This window comes from Pelodiscus sinensis, chromosome 3 (genome assembly GCF_049634645.1).
Source record: "Pelodiscus sinensis isolate JC-2024 chromosome 3, ASM4963464v1, whole genome shotgun sequence".
NCBI classification, from domain to species: Eukaryota; Metazoa; Chordata; order Testudines; family Trionychidae; genus Pelodiscus; species Pelodiscus sinensis.
In genome coordinates, this window is record NC_134713.1 from 56978390 (window position 1) to 56997237 (window position 18848).

Sequence of the window (18848 nt, forward strand, 5' to 3'; positions counted from 1 at the left end):
CGGTATAAACAACCTCTACTCTTGAGGTGTTTGTAACTAAGGTTCTACTGTATGCAAAACCCATTCACAGAAACCTTCACTAATGTCATTTCTACAGTCACTAGAAACGAAACAATGTATCAACATCATCATCACAGTGTGGAAATTAATCCTATTAGAAGACTTTGCTATATATTTCAGACTGTGATGATGATGTTGATACACTGTTTGGCTTCTAGTGAACAGTATAAACATTAGACAGAACTATGTAGAACTTTAAAGACTAACAAGATGGTTTATTAGGTGATGAGCTTTCGTGGGCCAGACCCACTTCCTCAGATCAATATGTGGAAGAAAATTGGCACAACCATCTATACCAAAGTGATACAATCAAAAAAATGAACGCATGTGAAATTGACAAATCAAATTTTAGAACAGAGTGGGGGTGAGGGAGGAAGGTTAGTGTCTTCATGGGGAGAGCAGACTCCAAACAGCTGCTTGTGCTGCTTGCTCCCGTGCGGTGACCTGGCTGAGCAGTGCAGAAGACAGTCGAGTGCAACGGCAGGGCAACAGAGCCGCCCAGAGAGAACAGCCAGTGTTTCAGCATTACAGAGTCACAGACATTGGGCTACTATATATATGATTTGAGGGAAAAACTAGAAAAATTACCAATTAAAATTACACAGACTTTTATCATAATATTAAGAGATAGACCATATAAAACCAACAGCAATATTATCTTAACACTTTATATCTGTCATCTATAAAGCATGTATGGAGTTGATTCCAAGTAGTTCATAGTTATAGACTTGTCATAAAATAACATCTTGTATCACAACTGTTTTAGCATGCCCCACCACACAATATTAGTAAACATACATATATACTAAATGGGGAAAACACATAGGAAGTAACCTTTTTTTTTTTTTGACTGACTGTAGCCAGACAGACCAACCCCCCATATCATCCATCTTATTTGCCTCTCTGAGGTTCCTGAAGCATACAGGGCAGAGAAGGAGCAGTAAAATCAGCATAGTCTATGCTAGCTCATCTGCTCCTGAGAAGCTGAAAACATAGATATGAGGAGAGAGCGATTAAGGCAATAGGCTGGCCTTGAGGCTGCGAGAAGTACCCGGCTGGCACCCATGTTGATACGAACACACAGTCCCTGGGAGAGGAATCCCCCACTGAGAAAAGAATCCCCAGTAATTCCAATTTAGTTATCTCTCTTACAAGTGTAAATTAAGTTCACAACTCCCTTGTAAGAACTGGTCTCACAAAAGGCAGACCAGCACTATTTGGCATCACAGATAAGAAAGAGAAATATGTGACCCAAAATGGGTATAAAAGATGGGTCCAGCACACACTCACTTTGAGTGTCATTCTACCCTCTACCTGCTGGTCGGGTTAGGTGTTTGACCTCCCGAGGTTCTATGGGGACGCCCATCTCGTATTTTCATCTTTCCTAGGAATTGAGGGACCGGCCCTGGCCTGACATGCTGGAGTCGAGAGGCACAGAAGGGGGTAAAAATTGTACCTGGATGTGGTCCTCTGTCTTAAGTGTACACATAGAAAGAGTAAGCTGTTACTTGGCACCATTATTTCTATTTTTCTATCTTTATCTTCTTTGTAACCATTTTTAAGATCTATATTTTGCTAGTAGTTAAGAAATAGAGCAATAGCCATTGTAACCATATGATTTATAAGCTTCCTCAATAAACCTGTAACTGTTTAAGCTTTAACCTGACTCCTTCAGTTGCTGTAACAGAACCAGGCACAATTTAAAAGAACTTCAGCCAGTCTTAAGGGACAGATATAGGGAGAGCTTGGGCGTTTGGATTTGTGTCACACCCAGGTGGCAGAATTCACTGGGGCACTTCTCAGCCTTCCCCAAGGCTGTCCGCTGCGAAGGAATTACGAATTCTAGCAGCTGAAATCTGAAGTGTAATAAGCTCTTCCTGTACACTTATTGGGGCGCTCGTCAACCTCCTCCAGGTTGCCCGCTGCAAGGGACCCCGGTCTCAGCAGTTGAAGTCTTGGGTGTATAGCACACACACACTGCCCTGACCGTCGGCTGACACTGACACAATGTAGGGGCATACACATGGAAAGTATTTTTGAAAAAACATCCCACATACATCCAAAACTATAAACAATACCGTCAATAGTTGAATAGCTAAAGAGCACTCCACGCTCCAATAAGTTGGTAGTACAACAGAAGGCTAATAAAATATCTATTAATGAAAATATCCATGTAATTGTAATTTAAGGTCACATGCACATTGATTTTATCTGACCTTACACCAGGACACAGTGAAATGTGGCTTTTATACAAGAGATCATTCACAATGCAATGGTTGCTTTTTGCTGGAGTAATTTAGACAACTACAGTTTTGAAAGATTTTCCAGTGTATTCACTAATAATATATAACTGGAGCAGCATGTGCAGTATGTGGCTCATTCTAACTTCTAGGCAGCTTGTATAGTTCCTGTAGTTTTAGATAAGGTTATATAAATTGCAGATTGCCACACAGAAGTGTAGGAAATGCCACAAACAAACATGTTTCATATTTTTAGCCATTTTCACTTACTTCATTCCTCATTTTTATGTATTAAGGCTGGTTACATATTTTTCAAATTCTACATCTTTCATAGTATAACCTTGAAAAGGTTAGTGAACTAACTTTCCTTTGGCAGTCAGGAATACTAAATCACCATGATTTCCAATATCATTTATTTATGGCTATAAAAAGTCACTTTCTGTAATATTTACACAACATATTCTATCAGCCTAGGAAATATTACTTAGGATGGAAAAATATAAAATAAATGTTATGTTATAAAAAAACTTACCAACAACAGTTGATAGCTACCTCAATTACTAACTGGCATTTCATTTCTAGCCCTCATACAGGATCCCCAGCCACTTTGCTTTAAATTAGTCATTGCCGATGCTATATTCAGATGTCTTGCTAAAGTGACCACTTTCACAGTGAAGTTTCAACTAAAATCTGACAAGGATCCTCTCTGATTTATTAAGTTGGCTTTATGTTAGTATTCCAATACAAAACACACTTAAAACAAAATAACAATATAGGGAAGAGACTCTAGGGAAATTTTCTGTGCCATCCTTCTCCCAGTCCCTGGTGAAATTCTTGTGGTTGAGGAAAGAAGTGCATGGTTGATAAGCCCCTGTGACCTCCCGAACGACTGACAGCTTGCAAAGTTTAGAGCAGAATACTAACACGTGGCCAGAAAATTACAATGAAAAGTTGCATATAAAGTTGTTTGATAATCTACTATATATTTGAGAGACTCTGTCTCTGTGTGTCTGCCCATCTTTTCAAGAACTCTTCCTAAACGCACCAGGAGAACACCCATGCAATGGTGATCTGTGCCATGGCAAACTCTGGTAGGAGGCCTGACATTATCATGGGTTTGGAAATCAGCCTCAAGCTTGCAGGTAGAGACCTTGATGTCAGTGATCTATATCTTCTACCCAGGGATTGAGGCTGCAGTCCTGGGATCTGAGGCCACAGTGACAGGAACTGAGGCCTATGGTCTGGTGATCAGGGATGCTCCACTGTTAGGGGGCAGTCCCATAACTGGATTTCTTGCAGATGCCAGGGCATTGGCCAGGTCCATAGCCTAACTTGGCATCTGCAGTGCCATTTGACCTACTTGCTGTTTGACCACCAATTTAGACACACATGATCCTATTACAGGCTGGGATCTAGTGGCACTCCCAGGAGCTGAAGGCAGGTCACTGGACAGACTAGGGGTCCTGACAGCAGTGGTACTTCTAGGCAGGACTGGAATGAGAATGTGGTCTGACACAGGTTCTTTGCCCAGAGCCTCCTTTTTCTATGGAGCAGGCAGGCCTATTGACTTTGACCACTTCTAAGGCACTGTAGAAGGGGAACAGTCTGAGTAGATTCTGGTGTTGGTGGCGCGTTGAGTACTGACGTGCCAAGCAAGGAATCCAAGCGAGTGAACTTCAAGGTAGGATGAAATGCGGCCTCCATGAGGAGGACATTCAGGTCGATATCCTATCCTTCTGAGTTCGAAGGTGAACATTTTTGCAGATCCTGCACTTATCCTTTCTTTGTGGGACTCCTCCAAACACTGTAAACAACTCTCATGGCGGGTCACTAATGGGCATTGGCCAGCTACATGATGAACATGGATAAAAGCCTGGGAAATGGGCACGCCCCACTCTGAGGTGAATTCCCAGCTAGGACTCTAAGGCTATGTCTACAACGGCAGATGTAAAGCCCTGGTGCTTACAGCACTGCTCTCAGAACGCTGCAGGAAAACTACAATTATGTGTCCACACTTTGCTCCACTTTGACCATATCCACATTAGCAGCTCTTGCAACACCGCAGAGAGCAGTGGTAGCTATCCCACTGTACAACTGCCTACAGGATGCTTTGGGAAGAGTTTGCAGTCACATGGGTCAGTCAGCATCACATGATGTAAGTTTCCTAATCCCATTGTTCCATGTGCATCCTAGCTTGACAGCTGCTTTTCAACTAAAGTCTAGAGCAAGGGGAGAATGTGTGATAAAAAGTGTGTATGTGTGTATGGGGAGGAGACCCCCACCTCTCTTGTCAGAAGTACTACTCCTAGCCAGTTAGTCTCCATTTAGTATTTGTCAATTTCATTTTTCCTCTCTGAGTGAAGAACTTTATACTTACCGTTATCAAACTTTATCTTCCTGATTTCAAACCAACACTCCAGTTCCCCAATTCGAGGTCATTTTGAATTATAATACTGTGCAACACCTCCCAGAGGGGTGTCATTCACAATTTTATAAGCATAGTCTCCACACAATTATCCAAGTAATTAATGAAATACTGAATAACAGCAGAACCACACTTGCTATATCCTCCCATTTTGATAGAAAACCATTGATAATTACTCAAGTGGTTGAAAATCCATAGTTGACACTTGAGTGTAATTTTATCTGGACCACATTTCCCTAGTTTGCTCATGACTCTGTCATGTGAAACTGTGTCAAAAGACTAAATAAAATCAAGATGTATGTACTGTTTCTCCTCATCCACTAAGCTAGTAACTCTGACAAAGAAGGAATTTAGGTTGGTCAGGCATGATTTATTCTTAACAAATTCATATTGGCTACTATTTATCACCTTGATATGTCTAGGGGCTTAGATTGTTTTATAATTTGTTTCAGTATCTCTCCAAATCTTAAAGTTAGCCTAACAGGTCTACAGTTCCCTGGAGGCTCTTTGTTCCCTTTTTAAAGACAGATACTTGCCCTTCACCAGTCCTCTGGGTTCTCTAGTCTTGAAGATAATCCCTAATAGTCATCTGAAGGGATCATTTAGATGATTGTGTTTAATAACTGCATCAGTTCCTAATTATATAATATGAGCTGCCATGATCAAAAAGGCATATTCAAATTTAAGATGTAAAAGCACTCGACTTACATTCCCCTTGCAAGGACCAGCTGCTCTGGGGGTGACTCAGCTGCAGCTCCGCTCCCTGCCCATCCTATGCGCCAGGTTTGAACCACTCTCCTGAGAGCCCCTCTCATGCATGGCAGGCAGGGAAGTGGACAAGGCTGCCTGGTGCTGGGCCAGTAGCCGAGGACCGAAGCCTGGGCTGATGTAGCACTGCGGCCAGGCAAGCTTGGTGCTCACAGGCTGGGCTCAGGGAGATGCAGGCTCGCCGCAATGGCTGGGCTGGCAATGTTCCGCGGGTGGGTCTCCTGTGGCGAGCTGGGCCAATGCTGCGAGTGGCAATGTGCAGAGCCCTGGGCTGGGCTGGTGGCACTCGGGGCTCTCTGTGAGCTGCGAAAGTGGGGGCAGAGCCTCTGGCTGGGCGCTTGGGGAGCCTGGCTGCACCCCACAGGCTGCTGTGGCTGGGCTCACTGTTCGGCTGGAGCAAGCCCAGGCTGAGCGCTGTACACTGGCGGCTGCAGACTACTGGGCTCACTGGCAGGGACTGGAGCGTGCCGGTCACTGGGTCTTTGTGAGTGTTGTGTGGCTTGGCCTGGGTGTGCTGCAACCCAAAAGGGCAGAGTGGGGAAAGCAGCTGAGGACCAAGCGGGGCTCACACTGTCCACTCTTCCCCTTCCCGTGATTCCTGGCTGGGATCTGCCTGCCTCCTGCCCAGTGTACACAGTGTCTGGGTGCCACTACCCAGTGTGCCAGGCAGCCCTCGCCCAGAAATTACTTCAGCTTGCTCCACGGAGCTGGAGGTGTGACTAGGCAGGTCAATCACCCCTCTGCCAACCCAGCGCTGCCTTCCCAGAGCACCGCCAGCCCACCCGGGGTTGCTGCGACCCTTTGGCTTCCTCTCTCAGCTCCAGGATGTGTGCAGTGGTCAGACACTTCCCAGGGTTCCCCCAAGCCACTAGAGGCTGGATAGGAAGGCAGGAGTTGTTAAATGAAAAGTGCTGGGAAGCTGTGTCCAAAATGAAACTCATCCGTGGGGCTGCCCCCTTGCCGGGCTTGCCCAGTGTGTTTTGCTGCTCTTGGAGCTGGCCGTGAGTAATCGACTACACAATTAGCTGATTACTCGTTTCTTAACTTCCTTAATTCAAATATAATCATCCGTCTGCTTTTAGGTAGATCAAGGCCTTCAACATTACCAAAATATCATCTGTCTTAAGACAATGAAACTCACATTATAATCTTCACTGATGTCGTGGTATCTATTCACAAGCCTAGAAGAGCTATAAACAAAGGAAGTATTTACTTTCCACTCAGCTCTACACATTATTTTCTCAGGAACAATTTTTCATAATGTCACATTTAGTACAGCAAAGAACTGCTTTATGACCCATAGATATTACAGTGTTTAGGGATCATGGATCTGTAGAATTAATAATAAATGTGGGTATCAGATACATACAATCAAATGAGCAGAGAATAAACATCTATCTATTAAGAAATAAACATTGTCACATATGATAGGAAACAACTTGGAGCATTTTTTCAGAGGTAAATACAGGTATATTTAGTCCCTACAAAACGCTGGGTAGCTGAAACTGATAACATTAGAGAGAAATATAATCAAGGAAATAGGCATGTCAGAAAGAAATTGAAAGTGCTGAGTACTGAAATAGAAAGTTTTAAAAATATAAACTGACTATATAAATACAGTATGCAGAGAACAAAGCAAAACTGCAACATTATGAATTTGACAGAGTGGCTGCCAAGCTAACAGTGTGATGCTATAATGAAAATTCACTTGTAATTTCCATCTTAGAAATAAGCTATGCAGTATCCATCTCTTACATCAACAAAACCAGCATCTACGACTAAAAGCCTGTATATATATATATACACATGTTACTCCTAAAAAATAAAAGTTTGAGACTCCCCTTCCACATTACAATGACAAAATTCTTGGAAGAAACATAATAATTTATAAGATTTATATGAAGACATGAAGAAAACTAAATGAGAAAATAAGAAAGAGTGCCAGCAGTTAGCACCATGCTTCTGTTTCTGAAGCACAAAGACTTATCTCACTTCCAGTCTTTTTTCAATATAGAGTCCATCCTCTAACAGACAAGAAAATGCAGACATTGCTGTCCTCCTCCTGTAGGAGTCTGCAACACTTCACCAAAAAAGGTATGATGGTATAATATTTAAAATGGTGGAGTCAGGCAGGCAGGCAATAAATCCCTCTCATACTGGGTTGTAAGTGGCACCAGCTTTATGCACATATTCAACCATGACGGGGCTGCATAATTATTATGACCACATCAGGAAAATACGAGGATATTTTCCACACATAGTAAAAACTTCTGTATTCCAAAAAGGGTGAGAGAGAAAATAGTGGTTGCTAGAAAAAAACCCACAACCACGGTCCCTGTGTAGGGTTGCCAGATGGTTTCAAGAAAAATACCAGACATGCTTGACATTAAATCACAATCTACATTACATCTTATTTAGAAAATACAAGACATTTATATTTACTCATTTATATTTTCTCACTTTGTTTCCCGAACAGAAAGCTCAAATACTGGACTGTCTGGTTCAAAATTGGACATCTGGTAACCCTATTCCTGTGACTTATGTAAGCACCAACTTCACGTGCAGAATGCAAGCAGAAAGAAGCCACTAGAAACAGCATAATAGCTAAGTCTGAGAGACAGACTGACTGACCTCCCTGATTCCGGGGACTCCTATAACCAGATATCCAAACATCTTTGAGATTCCCCTCTACCCTAAGCTCAGTATGCCTAAAGAACTTATAAAGGGAAAGTGAACATTGCAAAGCCATCAGATCCTGCAGTCCTTTTAGGTCCATGACTCACAACTGGCTTCTTAGAGATAGCGGTCTTCTTTCCTGTTCTCTCAATTCCATATTTTGACTCATATGTCCCACCCTAGAGTTTCCTGACTGTAGATTTTTAAATATCCCCAGGACTGCTATGGATCTTAGTATAGTTCACATGGATGTGGCTGATCTAATAAGGCTAAACTTTGCCAAAAGCCAAAAGGACTTTTATCACATGAGGTGGAGATCAATGTCGCTTCATGTAGACCAGAAGGAATCAAATTTCAGAGGCTAAGTTTACAACAAAAGAGAAACCGTATTTCAAATTAATCCAAAATGAAACAAATGGTGTATGCTCCACTTCCATTAAATAAAGTGGCAACAGAGAGTCATTACCCATATGAAGTCCTCTACATCATCCATTTCTCAACTGTTACTGTACTGGAAGCTTTTTAATGGCCCATTCTATGACTTCCACATAAAGTCTCTATGAATACTTGAGGCTCTGCTTTAGACTTGTGGCTGGGGGAAAAATACCTCTTTTAGGCAGACCACTCTGCCTATTCATTATGGAAGGTTTTTTTTTATTTGTTTTCCAATCCTCAAACATCTAGTATAATCCACCCCAGAAACAATATTGAACTAGATTGATCATTATACAGGTTGAAACCCTTTTTACCGGGATTCTCTGGTCTGGCAACATCCATGCTCCAGCATGGATGTTGCAGGACCAGAGAGTCATGGTGGAGGACCAACAGGTGAAGCCGGCAGGTTTGTGGGCTGCCCACCGAGCCCCAGTGTGCGCAGCTACCCAGCAAGCCCTGGCACTGGGCTGTCCAGAAGAGTTATGGCAGCAACGGTTGCTCAGCAGGTATAGCAGGACAGCTGGGCCAACAGAAGGCGCTGAGGAGTTGGCTGGGAGACCGGTGGCCAGGCCAGGTGGGCAGGCGGAGGCTGATGTCAGGGGTACAAAAATGACCTCCTCTGGTCTGGCAAAATCCCTCATCTGAGACTAGTCAGATCCCTAGGGTGCCGGACTAGGGAGGTCCAACTTGTATTGCTGTACTGGATGATACAAATGTGTCAATTAATCCCTTCCCCTCTTTCAAAGAGACTCAAAGGAATAGAATTTGTATTCCAGGATGTCAGTTATAATAAAATTGCACAAGCTTGGATTAATCATGAAGCTAGAACTGTATTTAAAACTAGCTACCTAATATAGAATTGACTCCATCTGCTGGAGACAATAGTAAAAGCATTAAGTTTTACGAAATAAGTGCATGATGCAAACTGTAAATACTTAGCATTTTACATATTTACTAGTGTCTACATGAGCTGATAGGAACACAGTGAATCCAATTTCCCCCTGAGCTGGTGCAGGAGGATATTTGAATATTTACAAGCCAGCTCCATCATTAATTGCATATAAGCTAAACTTACATTGCCTAAGTAAGAGAAACCAGAGGCGTGAAGTAATATATTCTATCAGACCAATTTCTTTCAGTGAGAAAGGCAATCTTTCACCAACAGAAGTTGGTCCAGAAAAAGATACTACTACCTCATTCACTTTGTCTCTCTAATATCAGAACCAACATGGTTACTACAACAATGCAAACACTACTAAGTAATAAAATTATCTATAGGGAACATAAATAAAATTTCATCTCTCAGTGATCTATTCATGAATCATGTTTTAGTTCTGCCTGGAAATAATGGCAAAATGAATTTGTCCTTAATATATGTAAGGGTTCAAAATATCACGTCGTCTTATAGCTATAAAAATATAAAATATGTTAAGCTCAGAAATATATGAAGTAAAAAAAAAAACACAGAAAAAAGAATCTGTTAAGTTCTCGGGTTGAATTAATGACTTGGATTCAATGAAAACCAAAATTACAAATACCTTAGAAATGGATATTGTAAGAACGAAATGTTCATATTTCTGAACAAAACATTATGGTTGTTTCAAAAATTTACAAATCAATATTGATTTAACACAGCTTTGTAACTTTACTATGCAGAAGAAAAATGCTGCCTTTAACCATCTTAATTTAGATGAAACAAGCACAGAAATTATTTTCCTTAACTTGTAAAATATTATTTTTTTAAATGTTTTAAAAAAATCTTTTTATTAGTTTACGTTTAACAAAGTACTGCATTGTTGGGGCTTTTTTGTTTTGTTTTGTTTTTTGCTTGCTTGATTTGAGGTCTATGATTACATACTTCCTGTTTCAAATGATGTTTGTGGTTGACTGGTCAGTTCTTAGCTCTGAGATTCAACTGTACTTAACAGGAACTGGAGAGACATGATAACCCATAATGCATTTTTAAATATTATTTGTCCCTAAATAGGGAGGCTCTTGTATATTGATGAGTTAAGCATTGTCAACGTGACTGCTGAAAACACAGACAGCAGGCTACAATTGAATAGCACAAGTTAATGTCACCTATAGTTAGTTTAGCTAGTCTGTCATATAATAAAGCTATCAATATAAGATTGGGGTTTCTATCTGAAAAGCTTAATTCTTGGTGAAGCACATAATATCTGAATAGCACACTGATTCAGGATCTTTCAGCTACTGTTTTTAACTACTTTATGTGTATTTTTATATATAAACACACAATTCATAATTTAATTGCCTGTTCATGAGTTATCTATATTTCTGTTTTATGTTTTTCATTATGCTGTATTTCAACATAATGATGTTTTCCAAAATATTAAGGCTACCCGGTTGTCAAGCCCCTTACCTATACAGACATTAATACCATGCTGGTTCAGATACAAGATGCAATTCTTGTATCTGAACCAGCAACACAGCCTACAACTGAGATTCATAATTCACACTCATATAAAAAAGGAATCTCTTACTGAACTGCTGTTGTCTCATGAAATGCTCTTTGAGACACCATACTGAAATTTTAGCCAGGCAATTGCAAACATTAGGTAAACCATTCTGCTACTGGGAATCAAACTTCTTCCCAACTTCAAATGTTTTCCACTTCCCCCAAAACCAATTACTTAGCAAAATAATAAAAAGGATATTGGTCCAACCTTCTCTTACAACTGTCTGTATTTGTGAGTCTCTCAGAAAAAGGTAAAACTCCTGAAAACAACAATTATTTTCAAACAACAGTGGTTAAAAGAGATGACTATCATTGTCTGATTTTGTTTTGTTTGAAGAGAGATGGCTGTAGCTTTAAAGAGATGTAGAACAAAGCACTGGAGAGGACAACAGTATTAAAAGGAAAAACACTTTTTACATTCTTTCTTTTCAGGGAGGAAGAGCTCTAACAAAAATGCAGCAAGCTAGAAGATAGGTCATGTTGATTCAAAAACAAAATTTACAGCAACCCTGAAATGATCTGAATTGTATGCTGGGTTTTATGGACTTTCTTTCCAGATAAACTCTTGGCCTACAAGCCAAATCACCCATTAAGATAGAAGGCTCCCTAATTTAAAACCTAAGGACAGCAGGCCCCCCATGACAATCCATCTCTCCAAAATTTCTGAATATCCAGATGAATCAATACATTCTCTAGACCAAGTAGAGAAAAGACCAATTATTTTTCCATGTGCTGAGAATTTATAGGAAATTTAAGGAGGCACCTGAGATTGTGCGCTCAACAAATTATAGAAACAGGATAAACAAAATTCCACTATATAGCCTACATAGCTCAACTCTAACAGTCCTACAAAACTCTGCTTCCATAAAAACCTCAGGCACAGTCAAACACTTCACGCGTCAATGAATTAATTAAATAAATAATCTTACAGCATGTCTTGCAAATCAACAGACACAGGCTCACTTCATTGTTTCCAAGGAGGTTTCCAAGGGAGGCAAGTGACCCTCCCCCAACCATGAGTGGAGCCCTGAGCCCATCTGGGCGGGGCTCATTAAGCAGCTACAGGGCCATGCTACCTCCTGTAGAGTGAACATTGAACACCATCTAATTTCCACTGATGGTTTTTTGGGGGGGAGGGAGGGTTTTTTGTGCCGGTATGTTTTGGTGTATCACTTTTGGGGGGGTTTTTTATTAAAGTTTTTTTGTTTGTTTGTTTTTGGTAAAAGTTCACTTGTTCTCTCCATGTAATTGATCCCCAAGAAACCCCTGAAAACTGCTCAAGGTCTGTTCCTCTTCCATCTATGGAAACTACTCTCATTAACTTTGTTGTTGGCTCCTCTACTCAGAGCAAGAATGTTCTGAATACTTCACTCTGCAACAAGAGTGGAGAGACCAGGTGCAGAGAAAGGAGGAGTCTGATGATTTAGGAGCAGTGTAGTCAGGTCTATTCTGCTCTATGCCTTATGCCAGAAGTATAAAATAGATTAAATGCTCAAGCACTTCCAAACTACTGACCAGCATCCCATCTATTTACTAGCTTAACAGAAGAGAAGAAAAATTCTAATAATGAAAATGTCTTGAAATTAGACATTTTAGGCTCTGCTCATGGAAAGTCTTCTGCATGAGTAGTCCTAATGAATTCTTTTCCCTTCAATAAAACATACTATACAATAGTTGGACCTTTCCCCTTTCTTTTATATTTAAGTGGATTTTTGCATATACTTAAAATACTTAATAAATTCTACCTATTGTGTCCAGCTTTCACTAAAGAGACCAGAATGAAAATAGAAATTTCAAGGAAGGTAATGGAAAAACTTCCACAGAGAAAGACACAGGAACTACTTAATTTGGAAGAGACTGTTACTTTTATTTTTTTTTTAGAATTTAAAGCAGTGTAATTAAATTCTTTTTAGGTAGTGTTAGCTATAAATTAATAGGAAGCATAGCTTATTTGTTTGATATCTGATATACGCAAATGTGCTTTTATTTAAGTATTTATTCATTTTAATTAATGTAATAGGTTTAGTATATTTTAGATATAGTTATTTATCATTTAGGATGTACTGAGTGATTATTAGATTATTAGCAACATTACTTTGAAATAACGTGGTCCGCGTCTACACAGCAGGCAGTTATTTCAAAATAATGTCGAAATACTGTCAAGCTGGAGGACTTCTTACTCTGACTCTTGTAACCCTCATTTTACGTGGAGTAAGGGAAGTCAGAGGAAGAGTGCTCTATTTCAAAATAAGTGCCATGCAAATTCATGTAGCTCAGATTGCTTATTTAGAGTTAAACCCTTCTGTGTACACACACACACGTAGGGGCTTTCTTCATTTTGACTAATGGGAAATTTAAATGTTAGCTTTTTACTTGAAGAAAAGCTGTTTTGGATGATTTTAGAGCAAAACTGCAATTAAGTTTTATAATTAATTTTAATAAAATATATAACTGATTTTGTTAGAGCAATTTTTATTATGCTATATTTTTAATTTTATTTTTTACATTATTTTAGCATTAATATGTGAGGGACATTTTAAATTAAGGTTGATTTATAGTAATTTTTATTGTTTTATTTTTGTTAGCAAACTGCAGGTATGCAATGTTTTTCAGCAGGCAATGGTTGAACACACAAAGTGATTGAAAGCAAAACTGTCAAGTAGTAACAGAGATAACTAATCAGAAATAGCCTGACAAATATAAAATTATGTATGGTATTCTTTGCAAAGTTTGCAGTTCTATTTACTCTTGTAACAGTAGACATTCAATATCTATGTTCCTTTCTTAATATTTAAAAATAAAAAAACACAGGAATTATTTTCAAGCTTCAGTAGACTATATCTGACTTTCACTGAGATTTCAATGCAAATATGCATATTTACACCCACTAAAGATCTGATCCCACATCTTCAATGCAAGCAAAAGAAAAAAAATAGTGAACATATTCAGTAGCCTGTGCCAACCTACTCTATCACCTCATACAGTAAAGAACAACAGTATTTATTCTAGTTTCCACACATTTGCTTTGGTCTAAATTCACCCAGATAGTTGGAAGATAAACTGTAAATTTTGGGTTGCCTTGCAAATAAAAGATTTTCAATCAATACTCCACAGCATTTCAAATCTTACTCTTAAGCAGTAACTATAAGAGATGTGTGCAGCAACATACTCTCTTTTTTACATGTTTACTTTTTCTTAGTTTTTGTTGCAAGTTCTATGGATGCATCATTGTATTTCTTATTGTAAACTGTATAGTTGGATTTCATGCTGAAGTAGATAGTGAAGTTGGAAGTCATTTCACTTACCCTATTGAAATTGCTGTTGCTTAAAATAATCTGAACTAGGTTTCTGTTAAATTCTTCTAACTTCTCAAAACACTTTTTCAGAACATGATTAGATAAATCTGTATCAGTTATTAAATTGATCAAAACAGAAACTGCTTGTGTCAGAAAATTTGAGACAGGAAATTTAGGATTCTTGTAAAAAGTAAGTAGACCATCAAGCAATCGAGAGACAGAATTTGATATTGTGCCGGAGTCGCTTTCAAGCTTTGTAAAGACTGTTTGACCTCCTGCTTCTGTCAGTTTTCTTAGTTCAAGGAGATGTTGCAAGAACTGCATGTGAGAAGCCAAAGTTTTTTCCTTGCTAGTACAATGAGTATTCAATATGGGAAGTATTTCGGAATTAAATGTAGACAATGAAGTGTTACAGTTATGCTCAGAGTGCCCCAAGTTATGTGATGTGTCTATAGTATCAAATAAACAGTCACTAGATACATCACATCCAGAATCTTCTAGCTGGCTTGAGTCATTTATAGAGTTTATAGGTTCCTGATCCAACAAAATTTCAGTAAAGGCATCTGGGTTTCCTGAAATACAAACATGAAAGTTACACTTACATTTGAGACATTTCACAAAGAACATACCATATTTAATCTGATGTTTTTAACATAAACCTTAAGTGCACAAATAATAATAGAGTATAGGTTGCTTTCCAATTTTAATACTAATGCAATTTATAACACCTTTCAATAAAAGCCTCTGAAAACAATGCTTATTGAGAGTCTGCCTTAAATACGTAGCTCAACCTGAATCTCTGGACACCTCAATAATCTTGGTTCAAAGGACTTCGTGTGGTAAGTTTAATTGGTTACCCAAAAGGACTTGCACTCCTATCAGTTTCAAAGGAAAGAACTGTAAATCATCTCCCACTGCCCTTTGAGAAAAAGAATAGAGAAAGGACAGTATTTTTCTAATTTTTAGAGTTAATTAACACAATTGTATCTGCTAAGTCATCTCTTTTCAATGTTTTTTTCTTTTGGTAAAATATCCCTAAAAGGCTACGTCTAGACTACAGGGTTTTTTTGTTTTGTTTTAAAAGTGGCCTTTTTTCGAAAAAACTTCACCTGCGTCTAGACTGCCACTGTGTTCTTTTTAAATTAAATCAAAAGAACTCGGCGGGTTTTTCAACAGCGGAAAACCTCATTTTACGAGGAAGAACACCTTTTTTCAAAAGAGCCCTTTCAAAAAAGGTGTTCTTGACCACAAACGGGGCTTTTTTGAAAGAGAGCATCCAGATTGCCTCTGATTGCTTTTTCGAAAAAGTTGTGACTGTCTAGACAATCTCTTTGGAAAGAAGTTTTTTCGAAAGATTCAAACTTTTTCAAAAGATTTTTTCAAAAAAGCTGGTTTACAAAGAAGTGTGTAGTCTAGACGTACCCAAAGAGTTCTCTTTACTTTGTCACTCAAATGCAGATGACAATATCTCCTGAATGGGAAAACACATGCAGATTGCTCTTCTGCACTATGCAATGGAAGACAGCTCACAAGTAGGGTCTATGCCGGGTGCTATTAAAAAACAAATTCTTGGGCTTTGTCTATTGCTAGAAAATGTATCATTATTACTACTAATTTACATTAGCATATCATTCTATAATGTATTAACATGTTTTAAATAAAAAACGATCAGTCTGCTTCTTGTTTTTAAGGTTACAAACTAACAGCTATCTCTCAGATATTTTAAATCAGGGGTGGGGAACCTAAGGCCCAGGAGCCAGATGCACCCCCCCCCCCCACCTTGCCTGGATCTGGTCCCCAAGGCTCAGAGCTCCCCCTACAACACTGGGGAGCCCATGTTGATGTTCCCCCTGCAGGGCTGGAACATAAAATCTACTACCAGAGACCCCCCGAGGCTCTGGTATGCAAGGGGAATGTGGGGAGTGTCTTTCACCTTCTTAGTCGGGTGCTTCTCGCTTGTGTGCAGCCCCCGCCAACCCCAACTGATTTTTCTATGGGTCAACGGCACTCAACCCAAAAACAGTTCCCCATCTCTGTTTTAAATAGTATAAAAACCCCACAGCACTGTGATTTTAAAAAATGGCAATATCACAGATTCCCCATTTAGAACACACTCAGGGAAAAGAACCTAAATCAGGCATGCAGAACCCCTTTTTCAAAAGATCCTGTACTCCTCATTTTCCCAGGAGTACAGGGATCTTTCGAAAAAGGGGTTTCAAAAGAACCGCATCTAGACTGTTACCCGAAAAGGAATACTCTTTTTTAAAAGACCACTGGGATGTGATTATGCAAATGAAGTGTGGGATATTTAAATCCCTACTTCATTTGCTCTTTTGAACGGGCTCATATACATCCCTCTTTTGAAAGAGGGATGTAGTCTAGACGAGCCCACAGGCATTCAGATATAAAGAAGAATTCTTCCAAAAGAAAGGAAATAACATTGGCTAAGATTGAATAACTAATGTGCAGAATTTGGTGAGTTAATGGGCTTCCAACAGATCTTCATATCAGAAGCATAACTACTTTTCCTAGAGACTGTCACTGCTCCTAATGGCTGTAATTTCATGATTAACTGGAGAAGTAGCACAGGCTGGCCATCCCTAGCCTGGCACCCTCAGGACCTGACCAGTCCTGGATCAGAAATTTTGCAAGATCAGGGGAGGTCATTTCTGGTCCCCTGACACCAGCCCCCATCCACCCTGGCCCAATCACTGGCCTCCCAGCCAGCTCTCCCCTCTCACTGGGCCGCCCCACCCTGTCAGCCTCTGCTGCAGTACACCCAAATCCTGCTGCCATGCTGGGCAGCCTCACTGCATCTGTGTACCTGGTTCCCGCTGCCCTACTGAGCAGCCCCATTACCATGCGTGGGACTCGCACTGCCCGGTCAGGAAGCCCCACTGCCACACATCGGTCTCCTGCTGCCCTGTCAGCCTGCAGGGCTCCCAGGTGGTTGCTCTTCACTGGGACTCTTTGGTCCTGGAACGTCATGTTATAGTGCTCTATGGTCCACAGATAGTGCCTCAGTTTGCGGATTAGTTAATGGTCTGGGTTACGGCCAGGATCTGGGTTTTTTATGCTAGGACCCAAGAAGGGCCGGGTTTCTGAGAGGGAAGGGAGACCTGGGCCCGCCCTCTCTCCAGGTCTCAGCCCAGGACCCTAAGAGGAGGTTCGGATGGTGCCTGTTTGACTGGTGGGGGAGTCCGTCCCAAAAACTCACCGGTCCACGGGCTCTGTCCTGCCCTGTCCTGGGCTGCTTTCTTCCCTCTCTGTGATCCCTATTCTGGTCCAGGTTCCTCCTCCAGTCTCTCCCCCATTGCCTCCTGCTCAGCTCCACTCCTCTCCCTCTCACTGGGGTTTGTCCTCCTTTTAAATCTGGCGCTCTCTCTTCAGGACGCCGGCACATGCGCTCCTGGTCCCTGCCTGGGTTGTCCAAGCCAGTATCCACTGCGCCTGCGCCCCCCACAGCTCCCTAGCAAGCTCAGCCGAGCCGCCCCTCTCTCGGATGTCGGCGCATGCGCCCCTCACCCCTGCCCGGAGCACCCGGGTCAGGACGCGCCCACAGCTGCTGAGCAGGCTTGGCAGAGCCGCCTGCTTTTTGCAACGCAGGGGCGCAGCCTGGCTCTAGTGTGGGGAGCGGGGCTCCTGCCTTCTGGTCCCGCTTCCCCGTCACACATCAGGACCACAGATGTTGCTGGACTACAGAATCCTGGTTAAGAGAGTTTCAACCTGTATGTGTTTAACTGAGTTACAGAATGAATGTTATGACAGCTGTGAAAGCTATTGGCCTGAATTGAACTACTATACAGCATGTCATTAAAGAAAGCTTCCCAATTTAAATACAAAGCCTCAGCTGAACAGAGATAGTAGCTATCATGAGATCTACTCTAATGAAGAACAAATGTAACAATGGCTCCTGCAGAGGTCCAATATGTGTAGTGATGAGAAGAGCAGAATGAGGTTCTAAATCCATGTTCTTTGTCCTTGAAAAGTTAGAGTAAGATCAACGTCCTATGGAAATATTTAAATGCTGGAATTTATAGAAAAAATCCTTTCCATAAACACGATGAGATCATTTTATGACAGAGACTAGACCTTTTTGCTCAGATACTTTTAAGTACTCACAATAAAGCTCTCCTAGAGAAATTCAAATTCATATGTCATTGGTTTAACATGGTAATTAAATACTGAATTTGCAATAACTAGCTGCATAGGCTCTATTTTTTACTTCTCTTTTGGGGTCCAAAAGACCTTTGCTGGGAGAGTCCAGAGCTTCTGGCCCAGTAAGATAGGGTTTTGGGGAACACCAGAGAGCACGAAGGTGGGCATCAGTGGCATCATCAGCACACTGGGGGACAACCCCAAGGGAATTTCTGTGATTCAACACATCATAATTTCAGTGAATCTTTGTGTCTCAGCTGACAGTTCCTGTGCTGTCTCCTTCTGGTACCCATTCCCTGAACTAAATTAGG

At 40.7% G+C, this 18848-nt stretch overlaps 1 protein-coding gene across 1 annotated transcript in view; it reads right to left on the reverse strand.

The window, feature by feature from the left end:
- The window catches only part of MEI4 (meiotic double-stranded break formation protein 4), a 111393-nt gene that overhangs the window by 68760 nt on the left and 23785 nt on the right, over positions 1–18848 (reverse strand). The window contains exon 3 of the mRNA XM_075923791.1: positions 14389–14951. Within this exon, the coding sequence (XP_075779906.1) occupies positions 14389–14951 (563 nt within the window). The remainder of the gene's footprint in view (positions 1–14388; positions 14952–18848) is intronic.